This window comes from Phyllopteryx taeniolatus, chromosome 3 (assembly GCF_024500385.1).
Source record: "Phyllopteryx taeniolatus isolate TA_2022b chromosome 3, UOR_Ptae_1.2, whole genome shotgun sequence".
Lineage (NCBI taxonomy): Eukaryota > Metazoa > Chordata > Actinopteri > Syngnathiformes > Syngnathidae > Phyllopteryx > Phyllopteryx taeniolatus.
Window position 1 is genome coordinate 21,649,613 of NC_084504.1, and position 16,925 is coordinate 21,666,537.

The window sequence follows — 16,925 nt, forward strand, 5'->3', positions numbered from 1 at the left end:
TTCCAAAATGAAAGCTCGCTGTTTTTACGTCATCAACACGCGTCGCCTCATTGCCCAGTGAAGTAATGTAATGTGAATTTGTCTTTCTTTCTTCTCTTATAGCTCCACTATTGCTTTTGAGTCAACTGATCAACCTCAAATACATGGCAGCGGCTGTATTTCGTTGTATCGGTAGGATATTAGTCCGACAGAAAGCTCCGACGGGGTAAGTTTAGGAAGCTATATCTCACGAGAGGCTAGCCACTTACGGCTAAAGGTTATTCAATTGACAATTGCTTCTGGAGATTGTTTGGCCTTCCCTAATGTTTTCCCTGCTGTGTGTGGCTTGTTAGGGTTGTTTCGACAGAAAAAGGTGGCGTTAGCAGTCCTTGGTTTACTGCGATGATGACACTAAGGACGTCTGCTCCTCTCAGGTGGGATTTATTCTGGAGAAGATTGTAATCACAGGGTCAGAATTTCACTGAAAAGAGAAACAAATGTAGTTTTAGCAAGATAGTGTCATCTCAAATAATCTTTCCCCCAATGAAAACATTAAAAAGCCATTAATCTGTTCCAGCCCTAAAAAAAAAATGGTTTTCTAAAAAAATAAATAAAAAATAGCACTACAGGATTTTATTTTATGAAAACAAATAGCATAAGTAAGTCGAATGTAAAGTACAAAAAAGTTTCTGCATCATGAATTCATGCTTTACTGTCTGTTCTGTCTAAAATAAAAGTAATGTCAAATGTATATAAACAAACAGCCTTGAGCATTATTGTAAACATACTGTATTGTCTTTTGCAGATCTGTTTTAAGTATTATCGGTAAATATAATACGTCCTTAAACTGTTTTTTTATTTTGCCATTGTGTGTCCTTTCTTTAAGTGCGGAGCCCAAGAAGAAGAAGAAAGTGGACCCCAGAAGAGAGCTGATGATGAGGGAGAGGCTGAAGAAGAAGCTGAAGAAGTTGGAGAGGGTTCCACCTGAGTTCATCCCCATCGAGGACTTTGTCACTCCAGCTAAATGTTTGGATGAGACCAGGTGCAATTTGTTTCTCCTTGCATGTCGCATAAAGGGTTTCAAATGGTGACAGTTTATATAGATTAATTATATTTTCTGTGGTTAATTTGTTTGAAATTCTAAAAACTTCAACCAGCTTTCTGGTTGAATTATGTTCAATCTCAAAGATTCCAAATGTACAACCCCAATTCCAATGAAGTTGGGATGTTGTGTTAAACATAAATAAAAACAGATTACAATGATTTGCAAATCATGTTCAACCTTTATTTAATTAAATAACTACAAATACTAGATATTTAATGTTCAAACTGATAAACTTTGTTTTTAGCAAATAATCATTAACTTAGAATTTTATGGCTGCAACGCGTTCCAAAAAAGCTGGGACAGGTGGCAAAAAAGACTGAGAAAGTTGAGGAATGCTCATCAAACACCTGTTTGGAACATCGCACAGGTGAACAGGCTAATTGGGAACAGGTAGGTGCCATGATTGGGTATAAAAGGAGCGTCCCTGAATTGCTCAGTCATTCAAAAGCAAAGATGGGGCGAGGTTCACCTCTCTGTGAACAAGTGCGTGAGAAAATAGTCAAACAGTTTAAGGACAATGTTCCTCAACGTACAATTGCAAGGAATTTAGGGAATTCGTCATCTACGGTCCATAATATCATCAAAAGGTTCAAAGAATCTGGAGAAATCACTGCATGTAAGCGGCAAGGACGAAAACCAACATTGAATGCCTGTGACCTTCGATCCCTCAGGGGGCATTGGATCAAAAACTGACATCAATGTGTAAAGGATATCACCACATGGGCTCAGGAACACTTCAGAAAACCAATGTCAGTAAATACAGTTCGGTGCTACATCTGTAAGTGCAACTTGAAACTCTACTATGCAAAGCAAAAGCCATTTATCAACAACATCCATAAACGCCGCCGGCATCTCTGGGCCCGAGCTCATCTAAGATGGACTGATGCAAAGTGGAAAAGTGTTCTGTGGTCCTACGAGTACACATTTCAAATTGTTTTTGGAAATTGTGGACGTAAAAGAGGAAAAGAACCATCCGGACTGTTATGGACGCAAAGTTCAAAAGCCAGCATCTGTGATGGTATGGGGTTGTGTTAGTGCCAATGGCATGAGTAACTTACACATCTGTGAAGGCACCATCAATGCTGAAAGGTACATACAGGTTTTGAAGAAACATATGCTGCCATCCAAGCAACGTCTTTTTCATGGACATTCCTGCTTATTTCAGCAAGACAATGCCAAACCACATTCTGCACGTGTTACAACAGCATGGCTTCGTAGTAAAAGAGTGCGGGTACTAGACTGGCCTGCCTGCAGTACAGACCTGTCTCCCATTGACAATGTGTGCCGTATTATGAAGCGTAAAATACGACAACGGAGACCCCGGACTGTTGAACAGCTGAAGCTGTACATCAAGCAAGAATGGGAAAGAATCCAAGCCATGAAATTCTAAGTTAATGATTATTTGCTAAAAACAATAAAGTTTATCAGTTTGAACATTAAATATAGTCTTTGTAGTGTATTCAATTAAATATCGGCCGAACATGATTTGCAAATCATTGTATTCTGTTTTTATTTATGTTTAACACAACATCCCAACTTCATTGGAATTGGGGTTGTACTTCCTTAGCTTCTTGCCTGCTAATACTGAATTTTGAATTTATTATTATTATTTTTTTTTTTTACAAAGGGTCCGTTCCGCTCCCAGGCTGTCTTTCGATGAAAGCGAAAGCCGAGCTCGGCTACTGAAGGAGTGGGGTCGATACAAACACGTAATCACTTTCCTTCCAGAAGAGCAAAATTGTTACCGTGCACATTCATTTTATGGGCTACGTTACGTCTGTTTTTTGCAGGAGCAACACTTGGCTGAGATGCAAGCCATCGAGCTTGCCCTGGAATCCCAGAAGGAGGCTCTGGATGAGCTCAAAGCTGAATCTGAGGAGCTTTACCAAGCGGCGCTGAAGCCAGACCCCCTCCTGTTCCCTTTCTCCCACGAGGGCCCCGTATACACGCCGCCAAAGACCAACTACGAAGCGCCTGATGGAAAGTACACTGATGTCACGAAAGTCTACACACAGTGATGAGCTGTGTATGTTTTTCTTGTGTAATTTTGTTTTTTATGGCGACAAGAACAGATTTCAATTGCTAGATCAACAAAACATTTTTAATTATGCAATAAATATGCCGATGTTTAAAACAAATGAAAATCTGTAAATGTTTGTTGTATTTGACAGTGTAAATGGCAAGTTTCTCAAAACAGGATCTGTTCTTGATAAACTACACTAAACTTCTACAGTAGGACTCACGCAGAGCCAAGGAAGAGTATTTAACAGTGAGTGCCTACGGCCCCTCCAAGCACCTCCGAACATCCAACCGCATTCATTTGTAGGCAGTGTGGGTTAAGTGTCTTGCCCAGGGACACACGAACAAGCGACCCTCCGGGTGCAGGGGAGAAACTTGCCATGGATGGTGTAAATTGGACGAAACGTTAGGGCAGTGTGACGGCCATAAAACTTCACAAACTGTCTCTACTGTTGGTAAGACGTGGGCAAGGGAATGATGTGCTTACAAAAACTGCAAAGCCTAAACGTTTGAGTGCCGATGGCCTGTCGGATTGATACCTCTATGTGCCCTGTGGCTGTTGACCAGTCCAGGGTGTACCCCGTAGATGAGAATACGCTAAGCAAGGGAGGTCAAATTTGTCTGCACATTCCATGTGAACAGCAAGAAACCCAAAGGACCCATGTTGCCAGGATGGATGGGAAGGCTTACCTCCCCAACATGGCCACCATGTAGGCACGTCTGTTAGCTGGGTTGCCAGACTGTGTTGGCGTATCTACTTAAAACCAAAAGAAACACGTAATCTTTTTTAAAATTCAAGTTATGAAGCAAATGTGTCCTTTGATGATGTTAGACATATCTTGATTTAATAAATGTTTTTTTTTAATTATTGTCTAAAGGACTGCAGAGCTACATATTGTACAAAAAAACAGCAATGTGGAATAACCTGAGTAAAATTCCCAAGTGTTTAGTACTCAAAACTCAGTTGTGGTATATACAGTACATTATTTCTTTTACAGTCAGTTACAGCATCCTTTGTCCTTGACAGTTTAAGAGTCCTGAGGTTTTTCATGGTTGAGGGGCAGGTGCCAGTCACTGGGGGGGTCTCGTCTCAGCTCCCACACTGGGGGGAACTTCCTCTGTTCTGCTACTCTGTTCCTTTCACTTCTCTGCAGTGCTTCCTGTTACACAGATTGGAATCCCAATTAGGTGATGAAGTCCTCTCTAATTCTTCCATAAATTGTCATCTTATCAGAAAGTCCTGTTAAAATATCATATTAATATTTTTCATTTTATGTTGGTTTTAAAACTACTTCGGTCTATATAATACACATCAAATATTGTTTTTTGACATAATTACATTTGCATTACTAAATTTTTTTTTCATGGGAATATTTTTTTCCATTAATCTGCTGTAAAAATATGACATGGGATGAGTACTTTATATTAAATGATACATTAAATGGTTACATTTTAAATCTTTTAAAACTACTTGGACCTGAAATATACATATCAAAAAGTAATTCTATTTTGGGGATTTAACCCTTTATTATTGAATTCAGTAAGAACACAGTGTGGACTTTAAAGACACATATTTACTATTTACATACACACCATAGCAACACAGGCTAATAATTTCAGTAGCAAGGCAGCCTTACAGAAAAGAGTAAAATGAGTACATAAAGTATTTGCTGCATTCTTTGAATGGGGAAAAGTAGTGCCATCTGGTAGACAGAAACCAGTAGTCCAAATTGAATGCTAACAAAGAATTGTAAAGATGAATGCACGCTAAAAAAAAATTATTTCAATAGGGCTACTTTTTTTGTCAGAAAAAAAAATACTTTTTGTGTGCAGCTTTACTGTTTTAGACTAGTTTAAGGAATACAAAAATGAATTTTAGAGATGACCGATACCCCTGCATCTGTCATCTGCATCCATTTTCCAGAGTATAAATTGCAATCGGCTAAAAGTGTTGTCATCCATGTTTATGTTAACATATAAGCAGAAGTATCAGACCATTTTTACGAGTACAGACTTAAGAGTATTGGCACCAATAGTGGTATCGGAGCATCCCGAAAAAATATGATTTGACCTATATTCATCCGACAAATCCAGAAAAATGAATGAGATGTCTAATGTACAATATTTTCACCTTTGCCTCAGTGCTTGTGTTGTTCTCGCATGCTTGGCAGTTGTAGTAGTCCTCTTTCCACTGCTGACAAGATGGAGAGCTACCGTAAGTGTAGTAGTGATGGAAACGATTCCACAAGCTCTTGCAGTGTCTGTATTCACTCCAGTAGTCACTGCAGTCCCTTGGTGTCTGCAACACAAAGCCAGGAATGTTGTTTTTTTTTCTCCTTCCCCCATTGCATGTTTTTAGGAAATGTTTGCAGCTGGAATCGCACGGCCATTAACTATTTAAAGCCAAACAATTACAACAATTTTAAGTTAATTTACTTTACCAGTACGTTAACCCCTAAATTGAATTTTAAAATACATGGCTGTTTTTAACACCAATTCTACAATATATTCAAGATGAAGTATTTACGTGGATGTTTGTCTGGTAATAACACACATTCAATGGCATTTTTATAAACCAAATGAATGCCTAAGTCAGTCTGACATGGCGAGGCGCAAACGTAGCCATATTAGCAACACTAGCACGTCATTTCTTAAGACTTTATTACAGTAACTCTGTAAACCTATTATAGTACGGACCGCCGAGAACACCACTAGCTCAATAAATGACCAGTTTAGCAAGTAAATGTATTTTACCCTCCATTGTCTCTCTTCAGACCTCTCCATTTCTAGCCTGCGGTGCTAACGATAGACGCATTCAATTACCCTTGTTTTTTTGCGGTGCTTCCCGTCGGCCTGTATAATTTTGCAGCTATGAATATGAATGCATTCAGTTAAATCTTGGTAAGATGCTTAACAAAATAATTGTATATGATTTGAATCACACATTTAAAAAAATGTTGAAAGAGTATTGTGACTTTCAGCTTGTCCGAAACACGGAAAGGTTACGAGAACACCAGCGTAATATGAGTGAAAATGTTCATAAAACAAAAGTTCGGTTCTTCCGGGAAAACTGTCATAGCATTACGAGAACATAGTACTGTAGTTTAATTATGAGTGCAACTCAAAATTCCCACATACACCTAAACGCAACTGTGAGCACGTGGCTGACGTAACACGAATCTGTACGAGAGTTGTGAGCACGGGGTTAACGTAACACGAATCTGTACGAAAGTACGAGTACGCTAACGCAGTCGTTAAGGTGCACTTACAGTTAACATTTGCATTAAAACACTTATAGGCCGGAAGTATAACACAACCCAATGTTAAAACAAACAAAAACATTACTTTACGCTTTACCCGTCTGTAAACGCATATTTGTTATCGTTTATGAACAAATAAGAACAAGGCTACAATACTTTTAACAATCCTTTATTTATCTATAAATAAAGAAGAAGAAAAAAACACTTGTAGATCCCTAAAATAACTCAGGAAAAATTCAAACACATTTGTCATTATTAAAAAGTTCAAAAAATATTGCACCCATTTTGTCACAATAATGTGCCATCATGGGATAGCAGTATGTATTAAGTGGACTGCAAATATTCAACAATAATTGGGGGGGGAGGGATGGGACAAAAAAAAAAAACAGGCAAACGTAACATTCAATTCAATTCAAATAGAGATGCTTCAAAAGTGATTCTTGGTCATGTTTCTGTAAAAGATTTCAAACCAGCCACTAAAACATTTGGGAGCACAAAAATCACTGCTGGCAGCATTTTATGGATCTTAGCTTCAAACTGAACAAAAAAAGGGACTGCCCCAGTTGTAATCAAGTACAAGCCCACCTCCACAGCACAACTGCAATTTCAAAGGGTCTGAGACGTCAACGTCCCAGTGCACCTGAAAGAAGGATTTCACTTTGCAAGTGTAGGTGACAATACGTGTTGTGTGCGTGTGTTTGTGTGTGTTTGTGCACATGAGCCAACAAGTCGCTTCTTTGCTGGAACCCATCACGGCTTTCTGCCCTTCTTGCGTAATGATTGTCCTTCTCCAGAGAAGGCGATGAATCTGTTCAATGCGTCATCCTAAGAGGAAAAACGAAGGGTTTGATGGTAAAACTATAAAATATAATTACATTTACATTTATACTGTAATGCGCTGAAATGTTTACATCCTCAAGCATTCTCCTCGGAAGTGGCCTTGAGTTTCGGATGAACGTGACTCGACCAATTTTGAACTCGTAGTTGGGGATACCTCTGCGTGACAAAACAAGATTGGCAATTCAATTACTCAATTAAATCAGTCAATTACAGTAAATATTTCATGAAAAACATTTACGCCGCAAATATATAAAACAATCAAACTAAAATCAGTAAGTGTGGCAGTAAGTGAGTGCTTTCTTGTACAGCGCTTAATACTCTTACGCCCCTGCACAATCTAGTTCTTTGTATGCGGTTTGTAAACTCAAACATTCGTAAACCAAGGACCTGCTGTACGCACGTATAGCTCCTTGCTACTAAGTGTAAATGTGTGTTGGTATGACAATTAAACTCATTGAATCCTAAGTACAATATTAATTGGTCAACAATAAATTGTCCCCCCCCAAAAAAAACATCTCTGTCTAGGCTGCCGAGTATAAAATGTTTTACTCGACAATAACTTAAAAACGTACAGTATGTGAGCTGCGTTATGTGTAGTGACTTGATTCCTCCATCATTGTCTTCATTTTACCGTGGTTTACTTTTTAAACTTGTTTGACCGTTTATAACGATAACATGTCACCAACAGATTTCCATTAAAGATTATAGTTCCATTTCCAGTCATTCTTAGAAGAAAAATGTTACCTAAGAGGTTGCCCTGTATTAGCCACCATTTTGTGTGAAATCCTCTCTGTGATTGCCAAACATTTACAGACTTCAAAAGAGATCCTAAACTACCATCATCCACTTCAGAACTACACTGAAAACAGTTATGTTTGAACCTTATAATGTCGCTGGGGCCCAGAGGAGCAGGGCTGGGCTCGATCCCTTTGGTTTTACCATCCAAGCGATTGCCAGACCCAGTGAAGGCCTGAGAGGAAAACACACATCGTCATTACTCGGGTTGCACAGTACACACGGAGTATGAAAGTACAGCGATACCTCCGCATCAAAAATTAAACAATACCATGTGTTTTTAGTACCGGTACTTCTGCACAGTTCTGCAAAAAATAGGTCAAGCGTACTTGCTTCAAGCTGTTTATTAGTCACTCCTGTGAAATACAGGACCATGATCCGATCCGATCTTTGAGATCAGTAATCTGTCCAATGTCAGGAAAAAAACAAGGATCGGATCAGACTGGATCTAAAATCTCAGATTTGACCACTCTTTTACAAGCAGTCCATTCGAAGCCCCGCTCCAGCACTTCTATCCAGCAGCGCTCGGATAGCAGATATCGGACAAAACTCATGGCTGCAACATTGGTATCGGATTGGAAGTGGAAAAGGTTTGATTGGGACATCCCTAGTAAAATATGTACAGTATTTTTATGTAGCAGGAACAAACGCCTGTAGCGTACTTTATTCAGTTGCCCAGCTATGGAAGAATTTGTTTTTTTAATCCACAATACTTTGCATTTTACAGCTAAAGTTAACTGTACAAATCTGATATGTAAATTAAAGAGCAAGAAACATTGTACAGTATATTTAGACGCCATAATGTTCACCCATACCACATAATTTGAACAAATTAAAGAGCAAGAAACATTGTACAGTACATTTAGACGCCATAATGTTCACCCATACCACATAATTTGAACAAACGTCTGCTAGCTTAATGCTAACATATAATGTGAAAGGCCATAGATGGACTAACAGAAATTACCATCGATATTACTGCACTTATAAACCTGCAAACAACTTCTACTTCAGCACAGAGGCCCCAGCTATGGAGCTGCACTGAATCATTATCCATTTAATTAAGACACCTGCCTGTAAATAACGTGAATACATTCAATGTGTATTACAGTAGAAATGTATGTATAAACAGACTGATCTAATGATTAAAAAAAGATTAATGTTAAGAATGTGCTAATTCACTGTCTAAAGAGCAAACAGGCTACACCTCTGTATAAATGGACACAAAAAATATATATATATTCCATGTTTTGCCATTTATAATTCCACTGCTGCTTACTGGTGTTTTAGATTGCTGCCGTGGCATCGTTTCAGTATTGGAATCGACACTTTATGTAGGTATCGTATCAAAGTCAGAATTTTGGTATCATGACATCATTAGTCATTACATAAGATGAAAACGTAAACACGTGCCACCCTCGTTAACAATGATTACTCACTCTGAATCGTGTGTCCATATCGGCGTAAGTGCTTGGATCTGCCTCCTCCTCCTAAGAAGATTAAGAAAGCAAAAACACTTTGTGGCGCATATAAAAAAACTACATGCAGGCAAGTTAAAATGTGGTGCATACGGTCGGTTCTTCCTGATGGTGAGACCGGCGTTCAGGCTCCTTGTATCCCAGCGGAGCATCAAAATCCACCTAGGAGTGAGCAGACACGATCAAAGTAACTACATGTGGCACTGAAGCATGCTTTAATCATACACTGGATGTAGAATCATACTTACATTCATGTCACACTCAATAATGGATACCGCTCTGTCTGGTTTGGTCTCCATAACTCGCAGCTCATAAATCTGAAATAAAATATTATTACAACCCCAATTCCAATGAAGTTGGGACGTTGTGTTAAACATAAATAATAACAGAATACAATGATTTGCAAATCATGTTCAACCTATATTTCATTGAATACACAACAAATGTTCAAACTGAAAAACTTGATTGTTTTTAGCAAATAATCATTAACTTAGAATTTTATGGCTGCAACACATTCCAAAAAAGCTGGGACAGGGTCATGTTTACCACTGTGTTACATCACCTTTTCTTTCAACAACATTCAATAAACATTTGGGAACTGAGGACACTAATTGTTGAAGCTTTGTAGGTGCTTGATGTACAGCTTTAGCTGTTCAGTCAGGGGTCTCCGTTGTCGTCATAATGTCTTCATAATGCGCCACACATTGTCAATGGGCGACAGGTCTGTACTGCAGGCAGGCCAGTCTAGTACCTGCACTCTTTTACTACGAAGCCACACTGTTGTAACATGTGCATTATGTACTTTGGCATTGTCTTGCTGAAATAAGCAGGGGCGTCTATGAAAAAGACGTTGCTTGGATGGCAGCATGTTTCTCCAAAACCTGTATGTACCTTTCAGAATTAATGGTGCCTTCACAGATGTGTAATTTACGCATGCCATTGGCACTAACACAGCTCCATACCATCACAGATGCTGGCTTTTGAACTTTGCGTCCATAACAGTCCGGATGGTTCTTTTCCTCTTTGGCCCGGATGACAAGACGTCCACAATTTCCAAAAACAATTTTGAAATGTGGACTCGTCGGACCACAGAACACTTTTCCACTTTGCATCAGTCCATCTTAGATGAGCTCGGGCCCAGAGAAGCCGGCGGCGTTTCTGGGTGTTGTTGATAAATGGCTTTTGCTTTGCATAGTAGAGTTGCACTTACGGATGTAGCGCCGAACTGTATTTACTGACATTGGTTTTCTGAAGTGTTCCTGAGCCCATGTGGTGATATCCTTGACACATTGATGTCGGTTTTTGATGCAGTGCCGCCTGAGGGATCGAAGGTCACGGGCATTCAGCGTTGGTTTTCGGTCTTGACGCTTACATGCAGTGATTTCTCCAGATTCTCTGAACCTTTCGATGATATTATGGAGCGTAGATGGTGAAATCCCTAAATTCCTTGCAATTGTACGTTGAGGAACATTGTCCTTAAACTGTTCGACTATTTTCTCACTCACTTGTTCACAAAGAGGCCCCATCTTTGCTTGTGAATGACTGAGCAATTCAGGGAAGCTCCTTTTAAACCCAATCATGGCACCCACCTGTTCCCAATTAACCTGTTCACCTGTAGGATGTTCCAAACAGGTATTTGCTGAGCATTCTTCAACTTTCTCAGTCTTTTTTGCCACCTGTCCCAGCTTTTTTGGAACGTGTTGAAGCCATAAAATTCTAAGTTAATGATTATTTCCTAAAAACAATAAAGTTTATCAGTTTGAACATTCAATATCTTGTCTTTGTAGTGTATTCAATTAAATATAGGTTGAACATGATTTGCAAATCATTGTATTCTTTTTTTATTTACATTTAACACAACGTGTTGGGGTTTATATGTTTATGGGAACTTATCCTGTTAGTCACTGAAAAATATTCAAAATTTTTTTGTGGTCAGATCAGGGCAATAAATGTATTACTTTGGTGCCGTCTTGTAGCATCTTTGTGTTGTACTTAGGTTTAATTCATTGATCGGTTCGGGTTGTTTTTCTTTTTCATCTGAGAGACATGTCCTGTTGTGTCAGTCCTTGAAAGCACCTCATGCACAGTCGAAAGTGAAAGTATGTTTTTGCTTCTCTCCCGATGCAGCTACTGATAGCCTGTGTAGTCTACATTTCTGTTACAATTTGCCTGTATTCCCTACCAGTTTGTATAAATGCCAAAAAGTGCATATCGGGACTTCTACCGTTTGTGTAAAGTGCTAGTGCAGATATTTGATTGCCCATGTGTGATGTCATGTCAGTTAGTCCTAGTGTGTTATTTAAGGCTTCTTTGTACTCGCGCGGACGGTGACCGCACTGACGTCAAGTTTGCCTTTATACTCGAGCGCAACTCGCGCTCGCGGTTTTGAAAGTGTACTGCAGTTCTCTTCCAAGTCGGGTGTGTCACTATGGCTGGTATTGGGTAGGACTTTCCTCTGCATTTTGTGGCCATTTCCGGTAGCCGTTTTTACTTTCCTTTCCGTAACAAGGAACAAAGCAACAATGGCGACCGTGGAACAGTGTCTGCTAGAACAAATGGACCTGGATGACCAGATGATACCTTTAATTATGCTGCAAAATTTATCAAGAAGGCGGCGGCGTAAGTGCTATGTGGAACCGGGAGAAACGCTGATTACCTCATCACAGCATTTGACTAAAACGGACCAATCACGAGAGATCGCCGTGGGATTCTACGCGTAGCAACTATTTTTGCAGTGTGCGCGTCAAGCTACGCAGAGGGGCCGCGCGGGCCAATTCGTCAGTCACGTGATGCAATGCGGGCGTTGTCGGCTACGCAACCGCGGGAGTATAAAGAGGCCTTTAGGCTAATATGCTTGCTAAAGCTATTTACTGATGAGCCTCATGTGAAGGTAGCTTGTTTGTGTTCAATAATCGAACAACTGAATACAGACGTTTAAGTAAAATGGGTTCATTATTGCGTACAAGCTAGATGCATTGAGTTGCGTTGCTCTCTGCTGTTCTATTTACATTGCTTTGCCGCCATCGTGTGGCACCTATATGCAATTACAAACAACTTTGAGAGGCGGTGTCAATTATTTGCAGTTTTTTTCGCTGTTCGCGGCAGGACTCGGTCCTGGTTCACTATTCATGAATTACTCAAGAATATTACTCAGGTTGTGGATTACAACCATGATGCACACATTTCATCCTTTTATCGTAACCCCTAGAAATGATCTCCTCAGCTTTACAACACAGAGCAGAGTGTATGGAAAATTGGACTATTGTACAAGTCTTAATAAAGTGTTTTTAAGGTATTGCCTGCCTCATCTCACTGATGTCCATGAACACATGGGCGTGGACCTGACTACCTTTTCATTATAGTTTATGGCTATGACATCACCAGTGGTCAAGCAGGCAAAGTTCCTCAACGCATTCTCCAGCCTGAAAAAGAGGGTACAACGTGGTGTATAAGATACATTGCATCGTCCTGTGTAGAGAAGGATCAGTTGAGTGTTACTCCTTACACTGCTTTGGGGTTCGTAATGTCCAAAAAGTCAGGACTCTGCGGCTGGAACTTGGAGTAGGTGGCCACCATGAGGTTAACGCTCTCAACCTGGACCAGACCACCTTCCTCCAGCAGCAGATTCTGCATCATCTGAAGAGCAAATAAAGATCATGTAAAGATTACTTTGAATACAGAGTGTGCTAGGAACGCATTAACATGAATTAAAATAGATTTGCTGGTCCTACGAGGCAGCCTAATCTGTATCTCTCTATGCTCAATGAAAATTCTCTGCATGTCTCACCCAGTGCGGCAGGTAGCAGATTCCCTCATCTGCCACAAACTCGAGAACGCCGCAGTGCGTCATTCGGTCTGAGTTCTTGTTAGTCAGCTTGAACAGCATCGGATAGGTGATATTAAGTCTGCCTGTGCAGGTAGACAACACAGAGAATTAGCATGTATTTGGGGAGTGGGGGGGGGGGGGGACACATTGCAATTGGAAAATTTATTTTAACACTTACTGAGCTGGTCAAGCGCTGAAGGTGGCATTATGACTGAGGAAAAATAAATCATTAGTGATGACACGAGTTAAATATTCTCATGGAATTAATAGCCATCTATCTATAGAGGATATAAAAGCCAATCTCACTTTGTTCAAATGTTCGAATGAAAAATTTGAGATAAAACTGTGACATTCTCATAACATGATTAGTATGACCAAAATGATCAGGATTATCACAGTATTGCTAAAAGAAATGCATCAGGCATTTGTAAAGAGGAGTGGTACAAGACAAATGATTAGGTACATTTGCACAACCTAACAAAAGCCAACGCAATAGTCCTTCAAAATTTGAATTGGTAATACTATTGGTCTGAAATTTTATTATGGTTTATCAGTAAACTGCAAATCACTTCAACCACAAAACCAAGACCTTTTTGTATAAATGCTTGCCATCTCTCCATTTTCAGGCGATCCTTGGGTTACAACAAAAGGTAGCTAGAGTAGCCAAATATTGTACCCAAGTAAGAGTACTGTTACTTTTGAATAATTCGACTCAAGTAAAAGTAAATAGTCCTCCAAATATTTACTTGAGGAAGACTAAAAAGTACTCAGTGAAAAAAAAAACTACTCAAGTAAAGAATAACTGGTGAGAAAGAGCATGAACGTCGAATAAAATAAAAATGTATCATATATGGGAGTCCACACACACACCTGCTACCATTTCAATTTTTAAGTGCCCAGAAACCAACAACACATGCATTGGGCCCTTCAGAAACATTATTTGCTTAATTCACTTCAATAACTGAATGAAGAAGCTCTTTGCTGAACACTTATTAATAGTGTGTGTGCGTGTGTGTATGCATCCGTGTGTGCGTAATAGATTAATATTACAGCGTGGCCCCCAAGAAGCATGTTTTACATTGAATTATGACCATAAAATACAGCTAATGTTGCCACATGCACAGCCAAAACAACAATAGAAACATCTGCAACTTACCGCAAGGTGTTTTCTCAAGTTACAAGTGGGCTGAAATACCCACATTTGGGAAGACGCAAGACTACATCATCATAATCCTCAACTGCATCATAAAGCTATTGTTTTTCGGAGTGTGTAAAGTAAACGCTTGTGTGGCTGAACCCCACCTACCCCTCCGCCCCCCCCCCCCCCCCCCCCCCAAACTACTTCTACAAGTACAATTTATCCAAAATGTTATTTGAGTAAATATAACGGACTAAATGTAGGGTGTTACTACCCACCTCTGGTTACAACGGTCCCGACATACTTTATTTCAGGGCTAAGAGTAGCAAAGCAGTCATTTGTGCAACCGTGTCATAATACAGTATATGTTCATAAAAAGGCACACGCTCACTTACTGCTGTATTTACTGTTTTACATTCAATTAAATTTCATATTTATGGCCTAGAAGTGTTTTTCATACAAATATTTACAGCAATGATGATGACTTTACTCATCTATTAGTGCAATGTTTCACAACCCTAATTTAGCCAAAGCACACATTATATATATATATATATATATATATATATATATATATATATATATATCTTACGGTATGCCAGCAAACGAAATGTCACAAAAAGTAGATGCACAGGTTAATTATGTACCTTATACCATCTAAGTGGAAGAGCATTTACTTTTTCTGCCCATCACTACAGGTCACTGGCATGGACTGATCAACAAAGATAATGTTTTCTCTTTTTTTAGTCTGCATGTGTGGGTATGCTTTATGCCTGACTGGTAACAAACAAAACAGACACAACATGATTTTCTTGCCTTGCAGCATACAAGTTTTATGACTGTGCGTGTGAGTGTGGCGCCCTAGCCTTGCGCTCTCTGAAGCCCAAAAACTAACAAACAAAAGATAAAAACAAAAAACACCCATAGCACTTGGCCTCCTGTTTTGACTAATTCTTCACTATCTGCCAAACTGCTGTTTCTTGTGAAGTTGGTGAGTTGAGTTCGGTGCCACCATCTAGCGTTCGTATCTCGAAATTGTAGCTCGCAAGTCAACGCAAAACTCGTGAGTCGGGTCACTCAATGGAAAGTACCACAGCCTATCTACCGGTTTGTTGACGGCTTGTTGTGTTTAGACCACAGTCAGTCTGTCACGGTGCATCACGAGTGGGATGCGGCTTACTTTTGCCTCCTTTCTCCACGTCGGAGCGGTCATTCGGACCGGCCAGCATCGACACAGAATAGCATCGGTACTGAGTGGAAAAGCGGTTCTGGAAGCCACGGGACATCGGGTGGTCGAAGACGTGGAAGGAAAACTGTGAAAGAAGAGCAAAGTTGTCACGAACCGCAACACGTTGTCACTGGAGCAAGAAAAGATGGTGGTTTGTTGGCGTTAAGTTTCATGATGACGGTGCTTGTTTGGCCGTGTTGTCGTTCGTTGCGGCAGCTAGCTTAACAGCGTCCAAGCTGTAGTAGTTTTGACGGCCTCGTCAGCGGCGACAGATGAAAGCAAGTGTTAATTACCATGTCGACGTGGTCGTCTTTGTTCCCTCGAAGCGCCCAAAACAAGAATACGAGCTTGTGTTAGGCTATTCTGACATTCACATAGAAGCCCAGTGAGTCCACTGTTGTCTTCCGCCCAGACCGGAAGTGTATGTGGTGACGTAGTCAATGAGCGATGGAGCCTACCAATGGTAGGCGCGTAGCATTCATAGATACTAAGAATTAGACACCTACACTTGCTAACTGACATGCCTACATGATCGCCATGTTGGGGAGGTCGACGTTTCCATCAAAGGGAATGGATAGACATTGAGTTGTAACTTGCTCAATTCTCAAACCGATTTTCACGGTTTACTTTTTTGTCAACGCCGAAGCGTACCGTATCAATACTGGACATGTTTTAAAGAGTGAAAACTATATATTTGTTTTCTTCCACACACATGGAATCCGCTGACGACTTTTGACCTCCCTAGCTGAGCGTCGGCGTAGGCCTACACCTAAAAAGGGGCGTGTCGTAAATACCTAGTCATATCTCTGGTCTCATCAAAGCGAACTTTGTCATAATTACTTAAAAACTGTTATTAAATATTCGTTCCAATCGCCGACATCCGTGTTAGATTGTCATACATAAACAATAAATCTATTTGTGATTATTTCAATATCTTTGTGCGTATATCTCACCAATGCTCCAGTGCTTATGGAGAGGTGGAAAAAGTACTCACACTCCATGTACTTGAGTAAAAAAAAAAGACTCGTAAAAGCAGAAGTACTAATTTGACTGTTTTACTAAAGTAAGAAAGCACACTCTCAAATGTACAAAAAGTAAAAATGCCTATCCCTTGAGGTGTAGCATGTTGGAATTGGAATTATGTTCAGTACTCCCTTTGATAACTTGGCAAAATAAAAAATATATATTTTTGGTTAAAAAAATTTCCAGCTCAGTTGTAAAGTTGGTGAGCTAATGAGAAAATAAGCCTTTTCGTTG

General features: G+C 39.8%; 3 protein-coding genes across 3 annotated transcripts; 1 reads left to right on the top strand and 2 right to left on the bottom strand.

Annotated features, from left to right (window-relative positions):
• Window positions 1-10: 10 nt before the first annotated feature.
• mrpl40 (mitochondrial ribosomal protein L40) lies at window positions 11-3,968 on the top strand. Its single transcript, XM_061767593.1, has 5 exons — window positions 11-205; window positions 333-413; window positions 866-1,021; window positions 2,712-2,793; window positions 2,875-3,968. The coding sequence occupies exons 1-5, from the start codon at window positions 144-146 to the stop codon at window positions 3,100-3,102; spliced, it is 609 nt and encodes a 202-aa protein (XP_061623577.1). The 5' UTR covers window positions 11-143; the 3' UTR covers window positions 3,103-3,968.
• On the bottom strand, window positions 3,917-5,975 carry c3h22orf39 (chromosome 3 C22orf39 homolog). Its single transcript, XM_061767597.1, has 3 exons — window positions 5,858-5,975; window positions 5,235-5,402; window positions 3,917-4,263 (listed from the first exon to the last, which is right to left on the bottom strand). The coding sequence occupies exons 1-3, from the start codon at window positions 5,885-5,887 to the stop codon at window positions 4,132-4,134; spliced, it is 330 nt and encodes a 109-aa protein (XP_061623581.1). The 5' UTR covers window positions 5,888-5,975; the 3' UTR covers window positions 3,917-4,131.
• A 541-nt stretch (window positions 5,976-6,516) lies between these two features.
• Window positions 6,517-16,109, bottom strand: ufd1l (ubiquitin recognition factor in ER associated degradation 1). The gene is made up of 12 exons (XM_061767592.1): window positions 15,962-16,109; window positions 15,621-15,753; window positions 13,481-13,513; window positions 13,264-13,385; window positions 12,982-13,112; window positions 12,826-12,898; window positions 9,725-9,793; window positions 9,570-9,638; window positions 9,438-9,488; window positions 8,085-8,173; window positions 7,275-7,359; window positions 6,517-7,188 (listed from the first exon to the last, which is right to left on the bottom strand). Exons 1-12 carry the CDS (start codon window positions 15,962-15,964, stop codon window positions 7,114-7,116), a joined length of 933 nt encoding a protein of 310 aa, XP_061623576.1. The 5' UTR covers window positions 15,965-16,109; the 3' UTR covers window positions 6,517-7,113.
• Window positions 16,110-16,925: the final 816 nt, after the last annotated feature.

Bases quoted from the DNA above. Each gene is read 5' to 3' on its own strand.
- mrpl40 (XM_061767593.1), top strand. From the start codon at position 144: ATGGCAGCGGCTGTATTTCGTTGTATCGGTAGGATATTAGTCCGACAG. The intron at 206-332 runs GTAAGTTTAGGA...GTGGCTTGTTAG, and splicing joins CGACAGAAAGCTCCGACGGG to GGTTGTTTCGACAGAAAAAG. The intron at 1,022-2,711 runs GTGCAATTTGTT...TTTTTTACAAAG, and splicing joins AAATGTTTGGATGAGACCAG to GGTCCGTTCCGCTCCCAGGC.
- c3h22orf39 (XM_061767597.1), bottom strand. From the start codon at position 5,887: ATGGAGAGGTCTGAAGAGAGACAATGGAGG. The intron at 5,403-5,857 runs GTAAAATACATT...TTTGTGTTGCAG, and splicing joins CTGAAGAGAGACAATGGAGG to ACACCAAGGGACTGCAGTGA. The intron at 4,264-5,234 runs GTGAAAATATTG...TCTGTGTAACAG, and splicing joins ACACAAGCACTGAGGCAAAG to GAAGCACTGCAGAGAAGTGA.
- ufd1l (XM_061767592.1), bottom strand. The intron at 9,794-12,825 runs GTAGTCAGGTCC...ATTTTATTTCAG, and splicing joins CCATAAACTATAATGAAAAG to ATTTATGAGCTGCGAGTTAT. The intron at 9,489-9,569 runs GTATGCACCACA...TAATCTTCTTAG, and splicing joins ACCATCAGGAAGAACCGACC to GAGGAGGAGGCAGATCCAAG.